Source organism: Bubalus kerabau, chromosome 10, assembly GCF_029407905.1.
Source record: "Bubalus kerabau isolate K-KA32 ecotype Philippines breed swamp buffalo chromosome 10, PCC_UOA_SB_1v2, whole genome shotgun sequence".
NCBI classification, from domain to species: domain Eukaryota; kingdom Metazoa; phylum Chordata; class Mammalia; order Artiodactyla; family Bovidae; genus Bubalus; species Bubalus kerabau.
The window spans coordinates 83,469,584-83,491,488 of NC_073633.1; the positions used below are offsets into that span (position 1 = coordinate 83,469,584).

Genomic DNA, 21,905 nt, shown 5'->3' on the forward strand with positions numbered 1-21,905 from the left:
AACAAGTGTAAAAGTGTAATTAGGAAAGGGGTGACAGGAGAAGTCATCAAGGGGCATTTTCAGGCAGATCCATTTTAATAAGTAAGTACTTATAGAAACCCAGAATCAAGCAAAATCACCTGAAAACAACCCTTGTTTTTGCGTTTCTTGAAAAATCTTTATGAACATTCACGTACCTCGGTTTGAAGACCATTATACTAAGTATTTGGATACACTGAGAGAATACATTGTTTTCATAAAGACCTCAACTATAACACAGAGAATTCAAGAGTTCCAAAATTTAATCTTCCTCTTCTTAGCTACCTGGGTTCACTCCAATGTAGGTGCACCCTAGCCTGGGACAGCTCTAACACAGATTAAAGTGAAGCAGACCAAAAATGGTTATAACAAGCAACACAGGGAGATGTGGGTGATCTTTAAGAGCCTACAAGCTTTTGCTATTATGATTTTGCCAGCACTTCTCTCCTTACTTTAGTTAATGGAATTCTTATCATCTCCTCAGGGGTTGAAGTGGCTCTGGGTCAGAAAGGACCAGAAGGTCCTCATGTTTCTTCCCTGAGGCATTCTGTAATTTTATTGCTACAACCAAAGCTGAGGGAGAGAGGGTAGGGGAAAAAAAATTTTTTTTGCTTTAATATGAAAATAATTGCCTCTCCTCTTGGAGACGTGGCTTAATTAAACTAATCTGATTTTCTACTGGTAAAACTAACATGAAAATGCTACTGCTCTGAGTTCTCTAATTATAGAGCAATCACACTTTTTCTTAACAGATACTAAAATCAAATGCTATAATGTTGGATGAGGTCATTGTGAATAGCTTGTTATAAGGCCTATTTTGAGGTGTCACATGAATTTCAGTGAATATTGTGCAGTGACAGGAAGCAACAGAAAGCTTACTGCAGAAAAAAAAATATGAATTTCTACTAGAATTTATCTAAAAAGTGATGAGGTTCTACAAATTATTTCCCAAGAAGTGTGTTCACTGACCATAATCTCCTGTTCTTCCATCCCAAACTCCTTAAATTCAACTCCTTGGTTTCCCCTCTTAGCTACCGCCTTTTTCATTTTTTTTTCCCTGCATCACCTGAATGATGATCGACCTTTTGCTGGTTACACTCACCAGCCCTCTCAGCCTCCCTACACCCTTGAACTTCTACATATCCCTTCTGCCAAGTCACAGCTCAGAATCAAACAACCATCTGCTCTCTCTACTACTGCTTCTAGTTTGCCAAGTACTGCTGGAGAAACTGTATTACTACCAATTCATGCCGTAACAGATCTGCAATTCCCAAACTGACCTTGACCCTTAGCACTACTTGGCATTCCTTTCCCTCTTGCCTGGTTGACTTCCTTTTCCACTGCTCAGGTGCTATGTCAAATCGCAAGTCAGTACTCTTTTGAAGTTTCCTACCATGCTCCCTCAATCAAAAGATGACCTAAATGTCTACTTTAGGAAAAACTAGCATTCACTTTCTTTTCTTTCCACTTCTAATGGTCATCTATAGCTTCACCCTCCATGCATCTGTCCCAGAGATAATTAATAAGTTGATTTTCTTCCATTCCATACTGTTGTTTGGGGGTTTGGGTTGATTTGTTTGTTTGTTTGCTTTAAGCTCTTAAAGTCTGTGTATGTTATTACAAGGAATTCTTCTTGGAAGTCATATTCCAAGTTGAAGAAAGGGCATCAGAATGTTAGGAAATTAAAGGTGCTGATTGGCTATAGAAAAGAGCACATCAGAATAGCAAGTGTTCTACTTTCAATCATTCCCAACCAAGGACAGAAAGGAAGGTGAGTTGGGATGCTGTCTGTGCATTAAATGTTTTAAAATTCTAACATAATTCTGCCAACCAAATGTTACAACATGTAATTTAAAGAGGTCATGCTTTAGTGATCAATGCCATTTTTGTCCTCTATTTGTAATACCTGCCACATCTACAATCTAAAAAGCTACTACTAATAATTAGTCCACTTTGTTCCTTCTTTTAACTGTATGGAGTTTGCTCAGACTCATTCAACCCAAACTTTTCATGGGCACTCCTAGGGCAACCAATGTGAATTACATTATGTTGCACTTGATACGGCTATTTTAATTTGGTGTCACATTACAGTAGCTATCATATAAAACTTACAAGTGACACATATATGTTTTATAAAAAATATTTGTAGAGACTGCCTAAAGAGAAGTTTTTGTATAGAAAATACTTTATGTACCCTTAAAGTGTATATAGTTTGGGGAGTCTTCTCCTTCCAAAAAAGAATACAAAATGAGATACAGCGTCTTTGGAAGAGGTCTATGAAAATGAAGGACTCTGAAGCTTAAGTTTCATTAGCATAATATAAATCATCTTTTTTGTATTTGACCTCTTAGGACACAAAACAATCCCTAAATCCAAACCATCCAAAAATTCACTAAAATGTAAATACCTGACATGAGCCAGAAGCTTCACATAACTACATCTTATTCTCACAATAGACCTTTTAGTTTGCTACTTTCATTTTTGTAAGAGTGGAAACTGAGACAGAGAATACAGTGACTCACTCACAGGCAGTGTACTGCTCACAGTGAAGCTGAGATCCAAACCAAGATCTGACAAACTAAATCTTGTTTAATTTTCACTACATTTTCACTGCCTTTAAGGTTTCCCAAAAGACAGAAAGTCTAAGTTACTTTGGAGAATGCCCCTAGAACATCCCCGAAAAGGCTCACTTGAAATTAACAAGACAGTTCACACTTGAGAATGTTATTGAAAATATGGTCCTAAAACTGTGTTTAAAGAGCATAAAAGGGATTCCCCCAGTGGTCCAGTGGTTAGGACTCCATGCTTTCACTACATGGGCCCAAATTGAATCCCTGGTTAGGGTACTAAGATCCCACAAGCCAAGGCCACACACACACACACACACACACACACACACAAGAACATAAAGAAACAAAACAAATGTATAACTCTTAAGAGTTATCCTCTGATCACTACCTGAATAGAAGAAAATGGAAGATCTTAAGGAAATGGCAACCCACTCCAGCGTTCTTGCCTGGAGAATCCCAGGGATGGGGGAGCCTCGTGGGCTGCCATCTATGGGGTTGCACAGAGTCGGACACGACTGAAGTGACTTAGCAGCAGCAGGAGCTAAGAGAAATGTGATTCTAGTAGGGCGAGGAAAGTGAAAGCAAATTCAGAACCTGAAGGGAAGTCTAGAATTACAGCCTCTCAGGAAGGAATTTGGTCATGGGGTGATCTTTTACATGAGCTTGTACAAACTATCCTCTTGTTACATGTCTGGTATAATTCTACTTTGCCATTGTGATATATCACATTTTAAAGATAAGAAAGTAATGACAATTGGCTCATGTATTACATTGCTCAATATTGTACCCATACCTTGCCTTTGCCAGTTTGGCCTCTATTTTTTTAGATGTATGCTAGAGATATCCCCTTCTCCTCTGAAGACTCCCAAAGGTAGATGCTTTGTCTTTATCTTTTCCTCACTCACAGAATCCAGTCAGTACTGTGCCCTACAGATAGTAGGCACTCTATTCCCTGGCGGTCAATTGCCATGGAAGATGGTGTTGATGTTATTTTTGACAAGCCATCATTCTCTAACACAGTAGGAATTCCATAATATAGATGTTTTATGATACTGTCCTATTCAGTCAAAGACTTCAGAATAAAACTGTTGGCATTGGCTAAAGCTAAGGCAAGAACTGATCAGATGTCGTTAGTAGTATTTTCAGTCAATAATCTGTCACTGATGTTCAAGTTACTTAAAAGACCTGTTTAATCTGTGGTCTTAGCGCCATTGTGACCTCAACCTGTAGCTAACATCAGTCCAGTGCAACAGGAGTTTCAAGAACAGCAGCACAAAAACGATGACTTAACTGAAAGGAACAAGAAGGCACATATTTTCAAGAAGATCTTTTTTATTCTTGGAGAAGTTTTCCTTCAAGATGACAAGTGCTTCAAACTCTCCAGAATTTTACTTATCTTCCAAAACAAGGTAAGTCTATGATGGAAGATGCTGAATGGTAACTATCCAGGAGAGAGAAGAGGGTCTCTGTGACTAGTCCAGGATAAGGGAAAATGTAGTGTTTTTTCCCACAGAAGTTCTAAATTAGATGACAACTACTTGAAGGAGTTAAATGAGGACTTAAAACTGAGGAAGCAGGAACTGCTAGAGATACTAAAACCTCTAGAAGACAAGAACAACCTGTTGTTTCAGAAGTTGATGTCTAACTTGGAGGAAAAACAAAGAAGGTATGTGTTCCCTTTTCAGGATTTCCTAGAAGGGGAAAGGCAGGAGAACTGGATTTAGTGATGATTATTTACATTTTTAAAAAGGTTTAGTAGCTATAGTAGATTAACAAGAAAGTAACCACAAAATCAGAGTGGCAAGGAATCCTTTTTTCTTTTAGTAGAATTAAATATGACTCAGCTCATCTCACAGGGCTACAGTTACAACATTTCTTCCCAAGGAAAAGATAAGAGGCTTCAGTATCCTCTGTGTATTAGGGTCACACAGACAGCTGCCCATTCATGTTTGTGGAATCACCTTAGGAGGCATGACTCTGCTCTTCAAATGCCAAGCAGTGGAATGGCAATCATTTCTGAGCATCAAACTCCTCTGAATTAGGGTCTGGCCTTACTCTTAATAAATGCACTAGGCAATCAAGGTCTTAACTCACTCACTGTTTTTGGAATCTACCAACTTTCTTTTTCCTTCCTAGTCCTAGGGAATCTCACTTTAATGTGTCTACCTTAGCAAAAACACCTCATGGAGCTTGGACTTTTGGAAAGCAAAAGTCAGGCAGAAAGCTGTGAGAACAAAAGCCAGGCAGAAAATTGTGGTCAATCAACAGCTGCTTCCAATCCAGAAACTTAGCCCTCTCAGGGCAAGGGAACACAAAGGCTTGCTTCTCCACTTATAATTAGAGAGGGGAAAGTACAAAGAGGGAAAAGTACAAAGAATATAAGCACAAGTTAATTAATGCCTTTGAAGAATATCCTCTCTTACAGTCATAGGCTTGATATTTATCAAAAACTTTTTGATGGCTTGATTCTCTAGAGGCTACCATAAGGATATAAGTGGGTTCCCCAGTTAATTCCAATGTTTTTATATAGAAAAGCAAAGCAGGGGAGAGGACAGGGAATGATTCTGAGATTTATCCTCAAGTTTCTCAACCTCCTTCTTCACAGAGGTGAAAAATGCCCCCTTTCTACTCCAAAAGTCATACAGCAAAACCTCATCTAAAAGGGTCAAGAGGAGTTTCACTAGCTCTTGGAGACCTAACTTTTGAGTGTTTTAGGGCACAGAATTCACTCCAGAGCACATACCTAAGGTAAATGTCAATTAGGAATGAAATTGGAGAACCTCTATGTCCAGAAAGACTTCCACAGCTCCTGTGATTTCAGCCCCCATCTCCCTCTCATGGTAGAATAGTTTCTAGCTGGTCATGGAATATTAGTATTTCTCTTTAGGAAGTATTATGTTTATGCTATCTCTTTTTTCTTTCTAGTCTACAGATCATGAGGCAGATCATGGCAGGGAAGGGGAATGATGACTCCTCAGTCATTGAGCTCGTTAAGGAAGCAGAAGAGATGAAGCAGAATCTGGTAAGAGGTTGGTGGGCACTCTAGGGGATGGCCTTCTGAACAGGGCTCTCAGTTCCACAGCTTTAGACAGAGTGCTCATCTGTAGCATTGGTGCTCCAACACTCATAGGTCCTTGATCTAGGAAGTCCTGGTTGAACCAAAGGGAGTCAGATGAAACATTGGAAAGAATAAGGACTGCTGCTGCTGCTAAGTCACTTCAGTCCTGTCTGACTCTGTGCGACCCCATAGATGGCAGCCCACCTGGCTCCCCCATTCCTGGGATTCTCCAGGCAAGAACACTGGAGTGGGTTGCTATTTCCTTCTCCAATGCATGAAAGGAAAAGTGAAAGTGAAGTCACTCAGTCGTGCCCGACTCTTAGTGACCCCATGGACTGCAGCCTACCAGGCTCCTCCATCCATGGGATTTTCCAGGCAAGAGTACTGGAGTGGGGTGCCATTGCCTTCTCCAAGAATAAGGACTAGCTAGTAAAAATTCTATTTCTTTGACTTTTAGAAAAACTTTCCATCTAAAGATTAATGAGTAGAAGCACATTCAGTTCAGTTCAGTTCAGTCACTCAGTCGTGTCTGACTCTTTGCGACCTCCATGAATCACAGCAGGCCAGCCCTCCCTGTCCATCATCAACTCCCGGAGTTTACCCAAACTCATGTCCATCAAGTCGGTAATGCCATCCAGCCATCTCATCCTCTGTTGTCCCCTTCTCCTCCTGCCCCCAATCCCTCCCAGCATCAGGTCTTTTCCAATGAAAAGCACGTTGCTGCTGCTGCTGCTAAGTCGCTTCAGTCGTGTCTGACTCTGTGCAACCCCATAGACGTCAGCCCACTAGGCTCCTCTGTCCCTGGGATTTTCCAGGCAAGAGTACTGGAGTGGGGTGCCATTGCCTTCTCCGGAGAAGCACGTTAACCCCTCACATTTCAAAATAAATAGAACATACCAAAGTAAAAGGGAAGAGTGTGAGAGACTCTTTAAGATTTTTAAAAATCAACAACAAAGGATCTTAAAAATGAGAAATTAGGGGTCTGAGTCCCAGAGAAGCTGTCATATGATCAGGAAATGTGAAGTAGTGCAAGAGCGAGGAACTCATTACTATATTATTATACCACAATTACCGTAATTAAAGTTATTATTCCAAATTGTTATTATTTTTTTATCATCATCATCAATCTCATCTCTCATGTTCCTGGTTTGAGGTGAGGCTCATTTATTGCCTTCCTCTGTGGTTTATTATGCCGCTGCCCCCTGTTCACCCCATTAGTAATTTCTTCTAACTTTAATAAGACACACAAATTTGTGTTTGCTTGGATTTTCCCCTCCAACAGGAAAGGAAAAACAAGATGCTTCGGAAGGAAATGGAGATGCTGTGGAACAAGGTATGTGTGTGTGCCTCTAAGGATCTCTTGAAAAAAGAGAAAATTCCCTTTTTTCTGGTCCACATCCTCACTTTTTCATGTCTCTGTTTCCACACATGCCTTATTCCAATTCATTCTTTAATCTTTATTTTTAAAACTATTATATCATGTCGCTCTTCTTATGAAAACCGTTTACAGTTATTCCTTATTATGGCATAGGCTGCCTCTTGCCACCTTTCTAGTCTCCTCTCAGAGAAGTGCCCCCCTCTCACACTGGCCTCCACATATCAAGACCTTTCCTTGCTCAAAACTTTTGCCTTTGCTTTATCCCTGGGCTGTAATGCTGTTTTCTTATAGTTGACTCATTCTCATCCTCCAGGTCTCTGCTTAAACGTTACCTCCTCAGGGAAGCCCTCCTTATTTACTCCATCTGAAAAAGGGCATCACCCTACCCCTTACTTTCCATTATACAATTCTGTTCATGTCTTCCATAGCACTTTTTATAAGTCCATTATTATTTTTTTGTGTTATTATTATTTTATTTGCTTGTCTCCCTGCCCTGCTCTGAAATACATGCTTCTCCACTATCTTGATTGCTTTGTTCATCTTGGAATCCCTAGCATTGTAGCACAATGCTTGGCACATAGTAGATGATCAATAAATGGAAGTTGAATGAATAAATACCTAGTTCTAATTCCCCTACAACTTTGCAACAATCAAGGCACAGTTTAATATAAAAATGTTATGGCCTTTTGATGGGAAACCAAGCAGGGATAGAAATTCCTTCATGCACTTAGCCTTTGGGATTCAAGAGCTTTTTCACATATTATGAGATGGAATAGCAGATTGTCTTGTGCTATACACAGGTGTGTGTCTCTAACAGCTTTTTCCATCTCACCTTTCCACAAATAACTGGTATACTATCAAGGCCTATATCTTGTACTGAGATCTGTTCTTAGTGCTTAGTGGGAGCTACACATCAGGTCTATGAATTATGAGAAATTTTAGTTCCTGAGTTCTTGAATACTAATAACAAGAAATATGCCAGCACTCTTCCTCTGTCAAAATCCAGTTTCTCCAGAGCTCCCGAAAGATTTTGTGTAAGGGATGTCCATATACCCAAGCTTACCCTACTGATATTTTTAGGCAATGAGAAATGGGGAGACAAGATCATCTGCCTAATGGTTAAGAACACAGACAAGGAGTCCAAGAGATCTGGTTCGAGTTCCAGCTCCATACTTCCCTACTTGAGTGACCCTAAACAAATGTCTTAATCTCTCTAAGTCTTGGTTTTCTGATCTATAAAGTAGATCAGAGATAAAAACAGCCATGTTAGGATTAAATGAGAATGTTTGTAATGCGATAGCATAAATAAGTAAAGGAGTAATTAGCTTACTATAGTGATTGGCATATGATAAAGGCTCAGTTAATAGTTTTTATCGTTATAAAGTACACTCAAGAGACCAGATAGAAAGGCTCACTTCATTCTGAGCCTCCTTTGGTAGTACACTTTTCATGTCAGACCCTGAGAGGTTGCTAAGTGGCAGTAATAAACCAGTTTTGCTGGCTTTCCAGTTGACCCATATTGGCTTTCCACTTCCCTCACAAAGTCCCACTAATTTAAATGTTTGCCAAAATGCCTCTCTACAGACATTCAACATGGAAGAATTCAGTGATGAAGAAAAAGTACTGCAAATAAAGAACAAAACAGACTTACAGGATGGAAAGGCAAGTGGACAGCATAGTACTTAGAATTTCAGAGTTGTTGATGCTACACAGATGGAAACAGCCTGTTGACAATCCAGGCTAATTTGGGTAGATAGACAGGTAGGAGCTGGGCCTTAAGGGTATATTGGATTTACTGTTGGCTGAGACATTCTATTTCTTTCCTGGGACCTCCTATTCCTTTAGCTCTCTTCTCTCCTCCCAGGCTCCCAAAACCCCCTCATCGTCTAAGAAGACCAAGAATGAACTGGAGACATTGTGTGCAGAGAAAGGGAAGGAAATAAGGAAGGTAGTATGATCTTTCTGGAAGCAGTGACTTTTAGAGCTGAGAGATTAGAAATCTTTAATGTAGCAATAGTCTGCCTAAACTATGGTGTGCTCCTGAACAGATACAAAATTTTATGGGAGATCTGGTTCCTTTGGGATGCTACATTTGAGTCAGAGTGGCATTGCAAGTTTCTTGTAAATTATAATAGCTAGGGCAAAATAGGAAAAGCTATGCCAATAATGACAAATTTGAAATAGCTATGTGATGTCAAAATACTTGTTAATTTGTTTTTGAATGTATATTTAGAGATCATGCTTCTCGTGACCATTCATTGATAGAAAAAGATCCTATTCATTTAGCTTTCAGCTTTCAGAGAGTAGGTTTTACAGGTGGGGCCAATTAAGAGGACTAATGCAGTTGAAACCAATATATTAGTGAATCTACGACACCATAATTTTGCTATAAAGTCTTTGCAGCATTCTGAGAGAACTGATTTCTGATCTCAATTTACTTTGTCACCAGAGGCTCTTTCTCCCACCAGGAAAAGAAACAGAGGAAAATGGAATGGGTCAGGTATCAGGAACAAGCCAACATCATTCAGGTACAAAGTCTTCCAAGGCTGGACATGGGGTACAGTTCCATCTATGCAATATAGAAGCTTTTAGTTACTTAATGTTAAACCCGATCCACTCATCTGGATTACTGGCTGTCATGCTAAAAGAAATGTTTTGTAGGAAGATGGTTGGAGAGATCTATCTCCAGCTCCACCTTGGGTATAGCACTTTTCCCCTATGATCTTGATTTTGTTCTATTTGAAATGGGAAAAGAATCACAAATACTTTCTCCCCACGTTTACAGACTGAGCATGATAGGATCATTTTAAGACTTATGAGTAAAAAGGATTCAGGTAGTAGTGGATTTAGAGAACAATTCTATATGAGTATTCTTGAAAAAATGTTCTCTTGTAGAATGACTTTAATGGCAAAGTGATTGAGCTGAGAATTGAAGCCTTGAAGAACTACCAGAAGGCCAATGATCTGAAGTTATCTCTGTACATACAGCAGAATTTTGAGCCAAAGCAAGAATTTTTGAATCTTCCCAGATCCCAAGGTAAGTACAATATCATAGGTGCATAATTTGAGGTTTGTCTTGTTTTCCACTGGAGAGTCCATTACTTATAAAGTGATAGCACAATGCCGGGCACACAGTAAGTCAGTCAGCAGTGTTTTAATAAAGATTATCACTATCATCATCATTATTATTACACTGAAGCTCTTATATCAACATAAAGATTCTGCTGGAGGAAATAAAATTTTCCTTTGTAAAGACTAAGTCATACATTGTGTACTTAGCATATGTAGAAGATACAGAATTGACACCTGAAAAAATATTAGTTTTCTCCTCCCCGCCTCTCCTTTCCTAGGAATTAGAGTAGTTTAATCTCACAAACCTTATTGGAATAGACTCTGCTACTTCAGAATGGAAGACCAAAGAGACATCAGACAATGGTTGTGAGTTTCACCAATGCAGATATTCCTCTGGGAGTTTCAGCATTTCCCCACCCCAAAGGATTTATGACATTGTTAGAGGAAATCATATAGCTTACCATAAGAAAATGAAGAAATGGGACTTCCCAGAAAGCCCACAGGTTTAGACTTCGCTATCCTGATGCGTGCTGTGCAGATTCAATCCCTGTTGGGGAAGCCAAGGATTTGGCCACAAGGATTTTGGTCCTTGTGACCAAAATCCCAAAACATAAAACAGAAGCAGTATTGTAACAAATTCAATAAAGACTTTAAAAATGGTCCACATTAAAAAAAAAATCTTTCCAAAAAAATGAAGGAATGGTCTCTGAGGGGCAGGAAGAAAGGATACTTAAATTTTCATGGATCTATGAATCTGTGTAATTTTTTAAAAAGAGACATGCAATAAAAAAATCATGGCTAAGAGATGCCAATGTTTTAACAATATTAATGTGTATGTCTCTAATTTCTTCTCAATCTTATTCCCTAATGACTTGAATAGGTTATAAAATCATTTATAGCACAAAGATTAAATAAATGACTAAATCAAGGCAAAGTAAAAATAAGTTGAAGCCAGGTAAATACATGAAAATGTGTAATGAAATACACAGTCGGTACAGGTAGGCTTCAAACTTGATTCTGAATTTCCCAGAAAAGGAAACATGGATTTATGGTGTCCACAAAATAAAAATAAACCAACCCCTCAGAAAAAACACAGCTTTTACTTTTACTGAAATGAGAGAAACTTCTCCTCCAATCCTCATCATGGGGAGAGGACACTCTAATATGTGTCATGTTAGCGAACATCCTCATCAATATTTCTAAGGTAAATTCAGAATCTCAATTTCTAAGACTGGTTCTTATCTACTCCTTGGCACAGTGTGATAAGAGATTGTTGATTTGAATTTTTTTGTAAGTGATGGATCAGTTCACGAGGATTTGGTCCATGCCCATAGCACTCTGTTGAGCTGAATTGATCCATATTTAAAAGGTAGAAAATCTAGAGACTGGAGGAATCTACCTGTCTTTCAGCCCATGTTCCATCCATATTTTTCTTTTAACTTTTGTTTTGATAAGAATTGGAAAGCAGAAAGCTTGAGGTTTTCCTCTCCAATAAGAATCTGGAATACAACCAGAAGCAGTATAAAGTCATTAAAATGTGAATTAAAAAGATAGAGGAGGGGGAGGGTGATGAGGGTGAGAGATCCATGTCTTATTTCATTTAAAATTAGCTGAAAGTCATCTCAAGGGATCCATAGAGTAAGGAGCCAAAAATCCTTTTATTCTGGATTCAAATCAAGTCAATAGTCAATAAATAGTGAAGGGTTCCATTCAACATGATCACCTCAGAAGATTTTTTCCCCGTTGCTTTCAGAACCCTGAATCTTTGAACTCTGAACTAGAACAGCCCAGAGATCAACATCTCCTTTTCTCTTCTCTTCTCTTAAGCTTCTGGAGTACTAAGTGATAGGGCCCTAAACTGTTCAATTACCACAAGTGCATGTAGCCCCAGGTATGTGTAAATGTGTTACCCATTTCTTGTGTGTTATTGATTTATGGATTGCACATGCATTGGATACTGATTGCAGGCCAGTTTTATTTTCTAAAACACATGCATACAAAAGCTTTGAGTTTGTTTGAGACCAAGTGGATCTGAAATCTAAGTCCTAAATTTTGGTTATATTGATCTATTTATAGCCTAGTGTTTAATTAATGAAAAGAAAACAAAAGAAATACTAATTTTCTTCAATGAGGGATTTTTAAAGTAATTATATTAAGATATGATTACCAACCTGGAGAGGGAAATGGCAACCCACTCAGGTATTCTTACCTGGGAAAGCCCATGGTAAGAGGAGCCTAGCAGACTAGAATCCATGGAGTCGCAAAAGTCAGACACAGCTTAGGAACTAAGCCACCATCACCATGATTACCAACAGTGATATGATAGGGAGGTGGTTTGGTGGGTGCTCAGTGTTTCCCAACTTCTGTGTCACTTGAACTATTTTTTATTGTTTATTCAGTATTTTTATTGTTTATTAAGTATTTTTCTGTTTACATTCACTTCAATTTCTTAAATACCTTCCTTGAAAATAAAATTGTATTGCTGTTTTACATGAAAAAAAAAAGCCTATAGTTTTCTATAATTAAAAAGTAAACATCATAAGTGAAAGTGAAGTTACTCAGTCGTGTCCGACTCTTTGTGACCCCATGGACTGTAGCCTACCAGGCTCCTCAGTCCATGGAATTTTGCAGGCAAGAGTACTGGAGTGGGTTGCCATTTCCTTCTCCAGGGGATCTTCCCAACCTAGGGATCGAACCCCGGTGGTCTCCTGCACTGCAGGCAGTCGCTTTACCATCTGAGCCATCAAGGAAGCCCAAACATCATAAGTATACAGAAAATAAAATTTTAGTATTCTAACAAGATACTGAAGCCTAAGGCCTCTTTTATCTTTATTAGGAAGTGAGATTGGAGAAGGCAATGGCACCCTACTCCAGTACTCTCGCCTGGAAAATCCCATGGACGGTGGAGCCTGGTATGCTGCAGTCCATGGAATCATTGAGTGGCACAGGACTAAGCGACTTCATTTTCAATTTTCACTTTCATGCATTGGATAAGGAAATGGCAACCCACTCCAGTGTTCTTGCCTGGAGAATCCTAGGGACGGGGGACCCTGGTGGGCTGCAGTCTATGGGGTCGCACAGAGTCGGACACGACTGAAGCAACTTAGCAGCTGCAGCAGCAGCAGCAGCAGGAAGTGAGATTCAGTTCAGTTCAGTCGCTCAGTCGTGTCCAGCTCTTTGCGACCTCCATGAATCACAGCACACCAGGCCTCCCTGTCCATCACCAACTCCCAGAGTTCACTCAGACTCATGTCCATCGAGTCAGTGATGCCATCCAGCCATCTCATCCTCTTTTGTCCCCTTCTCCTCCTGCCGCCAATCCCTCCCAGCGTCAGAATCTTTTCCAATGAGGCAACTCTTCCGCATGAGGTGGCCCAAGTACTGGAGCTTTAGCAAGATGTAAACAGTTTTAAAGAAAACCACCAAATTGAAACTTTTCTTCTTGATGCCATCAGGGTTTCAACTTTGAAAGAATCGTAAAGGGAGTAGTTATCTCACTATGATTTATAATATTTAATGCTGTGTTCCAGCACCTCCTAAATTTATTGCAGTTGCCTCATAAAATCATCTCATTATCAGATTTTGGGAAATAGTAATTCAATGGGTAAAAGCACTGGATTTGAATTCAGATACATGACTTACAGGCCTTACTCTTAGGCTCACCAGTGAGATGACCTGGACCAGTCATTTTGTTTCAGTGTTTTTCTTTATCTAAAACAACCATAACACAGTATAGAGCAAGTTGAAAACATATAGTTTGTGTAATCCTCACGATGACTCTTTGAGGTAGGCATTATAGAACAAGAAGCTGGTTCAGAGAAGCCAGGTTTCTGACTCCATATCCAAAGCTCACCTCCTAAAATATTCTGTAATTGACAGTGTTCCAGTATATAATTTGTTATGACTCTTCCAGCTCTAAAGTCTGTGATTTGGATCCAGGCCAATCACCTGTTTGATATATAATCCTCCCAATAAAGAATCATACCCACAACATTCCTTTTTTCAGTAACAACAGAAATGCTAGTTTCAAGAGGTTGACAGATTTGTAATTCTACAATTATCCCAGTAGGTGGCACCAATCACATCCAGGCCTCTAGCCCATAAACGGTGGTAATTCAGGAAACTTTAGGGACCCATTGATTTTCTATGGCCCTTAGACAAAATGTACTACCCCTAAATATCAAATGAAAACATTTAAAAATCTGTTTGTGTTTCCCACCATGCTTCATGACACTGGGGTGCATTACTGGCAGCCTTGATTATACCATATTAAATTCAGTATTCTGCTGCAACATCCGTAACTATCATTTCACTCTATAAACTACAGGGGCCTCCATTCCAAAAATGGCCACTGTCCACTTCCTCCACAATCGCTGTCTAATTCTGTTTTTATTTTCTATCACAGATAAATCAGGTGATTAGGACAAGGAATTTAAAAAGTCAGGCAACTGCACAAGGTGGTGCTTTTCTTGAAGTTGAAGTACTTGAAAGTGTTCCTGGATAATGTTCCTTTTCCTCTAGTTTCAAAAGAATTGAATGTCACAAACCTGTGGTAAAGAATGGATGGAATGTAATTTTGGACACACCTTCCAGCAAATCAGGGTACAGGCCCTTCTGTTACAGGCATTTCCAAGCAGAGGGAGGGTTTTATTTTCCCCCACTGCTCCTGGCCAAGAATTCCTCCTCTCACATCAATCGTCCTGTGTGCTGGTTGGCTGCGTCACAGTGGTGTGATCGACCTGGTTGGCAAAATACAATCCTCTGTTAATACTGACTTTGTTACACTTCAAGCAACCCCTCTTTGCAAATTCCCTTGAGGCCCAGGTTGCGGTATTAGCATTGTCAGTCTCATCTGCTTAGCATACTGCATCTCCTAGTCTTACAGAAGAGAAGAGCATTTTATAGCCTGGGTGAAGTTTTACCTTTTGGTCTCACCAGAGACGAGTCACATTTGAAGGGATTTACTTCCAGACCAGTTGTAAAAAGACAGTTTGACCCAGAGTATACGGCAGCCCTGCCCGGGTTTCTGTAGAGTCAAGAGAGCAGTTCTTGGCCTTTGGCAGTCACCTATCTTAAGAGAGCTCAGGCATGTAGCCATCTTTAAATTCAGCTGAGTTTCCCATCACACCTGCTGGTGATCAAAAAAGAGGTTTAACAGAACTGGCGATAAAACACTTGATTCTGACACCCTTGCTTTTCTCTCCTCCCCTACCCCGTCCCCGAGCTCCCTCCCCAACTTTTCACATTTCCTTGAGGTCTTTTAAGAAAGAAGTTTGCATGTGAATATTTTGCTCCACTTATAAATTCAGATGAAATCCCAGTGCGGTGGGAAATGAATACTCTTGAGACTTTATTTATTCTATAACTCCCTCTGTTCTGAAAGCAAGTCTTTCTCCCCAGGTTTAACCTTTACTTCACTTCAGCATTACTCTTCCCGATGGCCGAAATACACTCCCAGAGGTGCTGCTGAAAGGAAAATAGTAGTGTTAAGCTAAAATTCTAAAAGGCAGGGGCGGAAACCCACAGCTAGCTCAAACCTGGGTCCTTGATAAATAGCATTGCTCTCAAATACAGGTTTTTTAAAGCTTTGCTGCAACTTGAACCTTTTCAATGTCAGTGTTAGGTTCATGGTATTAGTAGGTCATGAAGTTAATTTCTAAACTAGGTCATTCTTTCACTTCTTATAAAACCCCATAGAAGTCCAGGGGAGAATAGAAGTCATCTTTCCTAAACATAAATTTTGAAGGTTGAAAAAAATGTAAGCTGTACCTTTATTAATATTATTATTTCTTCAATGAATGACAATAGATTGTAAACTTTTTTTGCATCACACACTCAGGAGAACAACAGGTTGTCTAGAATAGGGTTGTCATATTTAGCTAATAGAAAGAAGATGCCCAGTTAAGTGTAAACTGAAGATAAACAATACCTTTTAATTTAAATATGTTTTTTAATATTTAATTTAATATTTATTAACATTTTTTAATATTTAATTTAAATATGTGCTGGGAGTGTTGCATGGGACATACTTATACTAAAAATTATTTGGTGTTTATCGAAATTTACATTTAACTGGGTATCCTGTATTTTAGTCTGGCAACCCTCACCTAGGACAGACTCACCACAGAGCCTGTTTAGCACCCCGCAATTCTCCCTTTTCCCCTTTTCATTGTCTTCTGTGTCCCTTTCTCTCTGTCTGGGCCTGTCTTTTTTTCTGCCTCCTCTTTCTCATCCCCACCCCCACCTTTATCTTTTGTTTGTTCTCTGCTGTCCACCGTTGGCCATGTTTGAGGAATATCTGGGTTATCAGAGGGTACACAGATATGTATGTGAGTTATCATCTCATTTCTTTATTTAAGGGGGGCTTTGGAGGAGATGGGTACATGTATATGTAAGAGTGAGTCCCTTCACTGTTCACCTGAAATTACCACAGCATTGTTAATCGACTATACCCCAATACAAAATAAAAAGTTTAAAAAAAAAAGTTGTATTGGAAGTATCCTTTTTAGGCTCTCAAAATAAAATTGTTTTTATTTGATGTAATCCTCAAATGATTTTTTTTCCCTGTGGGACATGAGCTTTCAAGAGAAAAAAAAAAAGATTTGCCACTTCTACTTTAAAAATATTGCTTGATGAAGTTATTTTCTAAAACATCAATAAAAAATCCTTATCAACGTTAATACCAGAGTCAGTCCTACAATGATATGATACTGGGCTGAATGCTAACAGACTTGCAACTAAAAATAAAACTAGTGTTTTTTTACTCAAAGAAAGCTCTCATTTTCCTAATTTTCCCCATCAGGTACCTTGGACACGACAACTATGAGCAGAGCAACTACCTGCAAAAATGAATCTAATGAGGTGAGAATTACTTTGGTTTTCGAAGTCATTTTTAAAGGCTTGAATAGACAGTAGGTATAGAATTTTGGAATGCATTTGTTAATGTACATTTTAATTTAATATTTGCATGGGATTTGCAAAGTGAGTACCAGGAAACTTGGGGTTTTAGCTGTCTTTTTTTTTTCTTCTGTTTTTTCCTGTCTTAGAGATTTCTGGGATCAAAGACCTCCACAGAACAACAAAGAGCTAAAGGAAGTCAGTTTGATGATGCAAGAGGGAGGCTCTTTTTTCTGAGGTCAAGGCCAGATGAAGTGCTGAAGGATTAGAAGGCTTTCACTCCATTTGCTTTGGATAGCTCTAAAGACTAGGCACAGCCATTTGTGTTAATTAAAATCTTTCCAACCTTTGTTTTAGTGCTGTTTTCACTCTCTTGCTCCTCCGAAATGGGTGGAAATGCTAGTTAGGTGCTTGGCCTTATGCATGTCAGAAATTTAGTCATTTAGAATAAGCAGCCTCTGATTATTTTGATAGCTTTTGATTTTTGAAATGACTAGATTCAAACCACATTGTATGTTGTTAACAAGTCCATAAAAAGCTGCTGCTCTCCACCTCTCAGGGCTTCCTCTGGTGCCTCAGGGGCAAAGAATCTGCTTGCCAATGCAGAAGACACAGGTTTGATTCCTGGGCCCGCAAGATCCTCTGGAGAAGGAAATAAAGCCCAGTCCAGTATTCTTGCCTGAGAAATCACACGGACAGAGGAGCCTGGTGGGCACAAAAGAATCGGACAAGATTTAGTAACTAAACAGGGACAACTCCACCTCTGAAGTGTTTAATTCTGGGCAGATTCTCCACTGACAAATGAGCAAAAGTAGTTACAAACTGAAGAAATAATATTCCATAGACTCCTCTTACTCTCTCACCCATTACATCCATTTGCCCTGTTGATACTGCTTCCTAGTTACCTAGTCCTTAAATACCTTCTACCTTCCTGGTACCACCTGGTTTTTGTTCAGGTTCTTTTTCCTGCCTGGATTACCAGAGCCTCTTAATTGGTTTCCTTGCTTGGTTTCCAACCCTTCTAATTAACCTTCCACAGCACCACCAAAACTATCTTTTCTAAAAGAAAAATGGGATCATGTCACTTTCCTACTGATTTCCCCTTGCTGCTGCTGCTGCTAAGTCGCTTCAGTTGTGTCCGACTCTGTGCAACCCCATAGACGGCAGCCCACCAGGCTCCCCTGTCCCTGGGATTCTCCAGGCAAGAACACTGGAGTGGGTTGCCATTTCCTTCTCCAAAGCATGAGAGTGAAAAGTGAAAGTGAAGTCGCTCAGTCATGTCCGACTCTTAGCGACCCCATGGACTGCAGCCCACCGGGCTCCTCCATCCATGGGATTTTCCAAGCCAGAGTACTGGAGTGGGGTGCCATTGCCTTCTGCGGATTTCCCCTTGACATTAGTGTAAAGTTCAAAACTCCCTCACAAACCACACAATGATCTACCTTCTACCTACATCCCCAGCCTCTTCTTCTACTGTAACCCTCTGCCCTGATACATCTACACTGAGCTATACAAAACAGGTTGCAGTTCCCCTGATGCTCCGTGAGTTCTATTATCTCTATGCCTCTGCACAAAATTGTTCCTCTGCCTGAAAGAGTCTTCTCTTCTTGTCTGCTTGACCATTGCCTACTGTTCCTAAGGGCCAAGTTTGGTACCCTTGTCCTATCCCAGTAATTCTCAGTCCTAGTTGTGTTTCAGAAGATCCTTGGGAGCTTTTAAAAACACCAATTCACCAAGCCCCTCTCCAGGTCATTTAAATTATGATCTCTGAGAGGGAGGGCAAAAAAGCATCTGCATTTTTTAAAAGCTCCCTAGGAAATTCTGAGGTGCAGTCAGGTTTGAGAATTATGGTTCAGGCTGTCTTACCTCTATAATAGCACTTACCAAACTATGTTGCAATTATTTGTTTACCTAGCCATTGATTTCCCTAACTAAATTGTGAGCTCTTTGAGGCCCTGGACTATGTCTTCTTCATCTTTTCATTTTGATCACATAACAGTACCTGGGATTTGATAGAGCCTCAGATATTGTAAAAGACCACAGAAAGTTAATTGTAAAGTCCCAGGTCTCTTGACACTCTGTGTGTCAGTATAATACCAGTGGATCATACTGTAGTCCCTGAGATCTTCAGATCTTTTCTTTAATTAAATTGTCATTAATTTCCTATCTCATGTCAGTACGAAGAAAGTTGACCTGTTACAAAACACTTCATGACCTGTAGGAATCCTCATAAGGTATAATGAGTAAAGTAAGCCAACCAACTAAAAATCTTCCCTCTCCCAAGGTCAATTTAAATTTTTAAAGATCGCTTCAAAAGGTGGATTTTTAAAAAATCTGTTTTCCAACTGGAAAACTTTTCACAAAATCATAGAATTTGGGCATTAGATGGAACCTAAAATAAGTATGGGCTTCCCTGATAACTCGGTTGGTAAAGAATCCACCTGCAATGCAGGAGACCCTGGTTCCATTCCCGGGTCAGGAAGATCTGCTGGAGAAGGGATAGGCTACCCATTCCGGTATTCTTGGTCTTCCCTTGTGGCTCAGCTGGTAAAGAATCCACCTACAATGCAGGAGACCTGGGTTGGGAAGATTCCCCAGAGAAGGGAAAGGCTACCCACTACAGTATTCTGGCCTGGAGAATTCCATGGACTGCATAGGAACTGCAGTCCTGTGTGAATATGGACTGCATAGGAACTGCAGTCCTATGTGAATATGGACTGCATATTCACAAAGAATAAAAGAAATATAAATCTCCATCACTTTTCAGAAGATACTGAAGTTCAGATATGTTGAAAGAGTGTCCAAGGCCCACGGTTAATTGAGGCTATTAACAGTTAAGCTAATTACCAGAGCCTGGTATTATTACTGCCAATTCACATTCCAACTTAACTCATATCTTTCCTCTCTTGACCACAAAAATAAAAGGCTCTTCAGTTCTATCAACTGAAAGTGAAAGTCGCTCAGTTCTGTCCGACTCTTTGCAACCCCATGGAATTCTCCAGGCCAGAATAATGGAGTGGGTAGCTTTTCCCTTCTCCAGGGGATCTTCCCCACCCAGGGATCAAACTTAGGTCTCCTGCATTGCAGGTGGGTTCTTTACCAGCTGAGCCACAAAGGAAGCCCAGATAGCTCAATTGGTGAAGAATCCTCTTGCAATGCAGGAAACCCCGATTCAACTCCTGGGTCCGGAAGATCCTCTGGAGAAAGGGATAGGCTACCCACTCTAGTACTCCTCATGGCTCAGCTAGTAAATCACCTTTACAGTCCATAGGGTCTATACAGTCCATGGGGTTGCAAACGGTTGGACACAACTGAGCGACTTTCACTTTCACTTTTTCTGTCAACTGAGTTAGCTGAGTATATAATCTACATTCCGTTTCAAGAAAGCCACCTCTCTTCTCATTTGGACCCTCTGTACTTTAGCAGTCCTGAAAGATTTTCTAAGCCAATTGGGTAACACAGAGCAATAAGAACAAAAATCAGGAATATAAAATCTGACTGAACCACTGAGTACCTTTGATAAGTCATTTAATCTCAAGGTCTTAGATTCCCATTTTAAAAGTTGAATTAAAAGAACACCATTCAAATGTTTTAAAATCATGTTTTTGTCTGTTTGTTTTTACCATGAAATGAGTTTGGATGAGTATATGACCTTCCCCCCGCACCCACCTTTTTTTTCCTGTTAACCAAAGCATGAAATAAACAATTCACTTGCTAACAGAGATGTATAACTTCTTAACAAATGAACCATTTGCCATCTCTAAACTATTGAAATTGTATCATTAGGCTTATCGCTTTCACCTCAAATGCTCCAAATCTTTCAGTTTCTTCAAAACTCAGAACTGAAACGTTACAGCCTTTTTTTCTACTGTCTTCAAGACTTCACATTTGATTTTGACTTTCACTCGTATGGCAGTGCAGTGTTATCAATTAGATTGGCTGGCTATGCCTGGGTATTTGCATTTTGATAAGTTCAAAATATGGATCTCAGCTTTGTGGGTGCAAATTTATTTGGTCAACTTACCCAACAGATCAAAGACTCATTCAAGATACCCAACATCCCAAGAAAAACATTGATAAATCCAATACTGGACATTCATGGTGGCTCAGATGATAAAGAATCTGCTTGCAATGCAGGAGACCCAGGTTTGATCCCTGAGTTGGGAAGATCCCCTGGAGAAGGGAATGGCTACCCACTCCAGTATTCTTGCCTGGAGAATTCCATGGACAGAAGAGCCTGGAGTACTATAGTGGGCTACAGTCCATGGGGTCACAAAGGGTCTGACAAAACTGAGAGACTTTCACTAGTTTAAATCACAAAGAGGGCTATACCTCCCAGTATGGTTGAAATATGCCTGCATTTAGGGCATTCCCATCTCCGAATCAAATTGTTTAGGGAAACTGAATTAGTAATCAGAAAATATTGATGGCACTGAAACTTTAACACTTTTATTTATATTCATAATATTCCAGTTATGCTTCTCAGAGAATAAAACCCCTGATACTCTTGACTGTACTTAGGAGATATGTTTCCATTTTAAGTTCAACTGAGGAAAACTCTATCCCCATCAGCAAAATGTTTAATAACCATAATCTTGGGTAGTACTATTTTTGTGGCTTATCTCATTTCTTATACCTTGACAATCTAGCTATTCAAAGAATATTTGCTAACATTTCACCCTCAAAAGTTTCCTATTTGCAATGACCACAAAGTGATTAGTAATGTTTGTCACACTTCTTTCCTAAATGAAATAAGATCGACAACAGTCTGCAATTTTCATCTTTAGTCCAAAAGTGCAGTCACCAAAGAGGGTAAGTGACAGTATGCAACATTTCACCATACACTATTAGATCCAGGCAGAAAAATTCAGTTTTAGCATTGTTTGTGTGAACTCTGGCCACGTGGGTGGTG

The 21,905-nt window shown here is 39.7% G+C and overlaps 1 protein-coding gene and 1 long non-coding RNA gene across 2 annotated transcripts in view; one reads left to right on the forward strand and one right to left on the reverse strand.

Moving 5' to 3' along the window:
- Positions 1-17,342, forward strand: part of CCDC196 (coiled-coil domain containing 196) — a 41,821-nt gene extending 24,479 nt beyond the window's left edge. Inside the window, exons 2-11 of the mRNA XM_055539017.1 lie at positions 3,819-3,997; positions 4,070-4,254; positions 5,514-5,610; positions 6,929-6,979; positions 8,609-8,686; positions 8,889-8,972; positions 9,493-9,552; positions 9,920-10,061; positions 16,899-16,957; positions 17,143-17,342. Of these exons, the coding sequence (XP_055394992.1) occupies positions 3,819-3,997; positions 4,070-4,254; positions 5,514-5,610; positions 6,929-6,979; positions 8,609-8,686; positions 8,889-8,972; positions 9,493-9,552; positions 9,920-10,061; positions 16,899-16,957; positions 17,143-17,262 (1,055 nt within the window). The 3' untranslated portion in view covers positions 17,263-17,342. The remainder of the gene's footprint in view (positions 1-3,818; positions 3,998-4,069; positions 4,255-5,513; positions 5,611-6,928; positions 6,980-8,608; positions 8,687-8,888; positions 8,973-9,492; positions 9,553-9,919; positions 10,062-16,898; positions 16,958-17,142) is intronic.
- LOC129621690 (uncharacterized) lies at positions 14,469-15,851 on the reverse strand. The gene is made up of 3 exons (XR_008699616.1): positions 15,504-15,851; positions 15,019-15,224; positions 14,469-14,835 (listed from the first exon to the last, which is right to left on the reverse strand). It is a non-coding gene; the product is annotated as an uncharacterized LOC129621690 (long non-coding RNA).
- Positions 17,343-21,905: the final 4,563 nt, after the last annotated feature.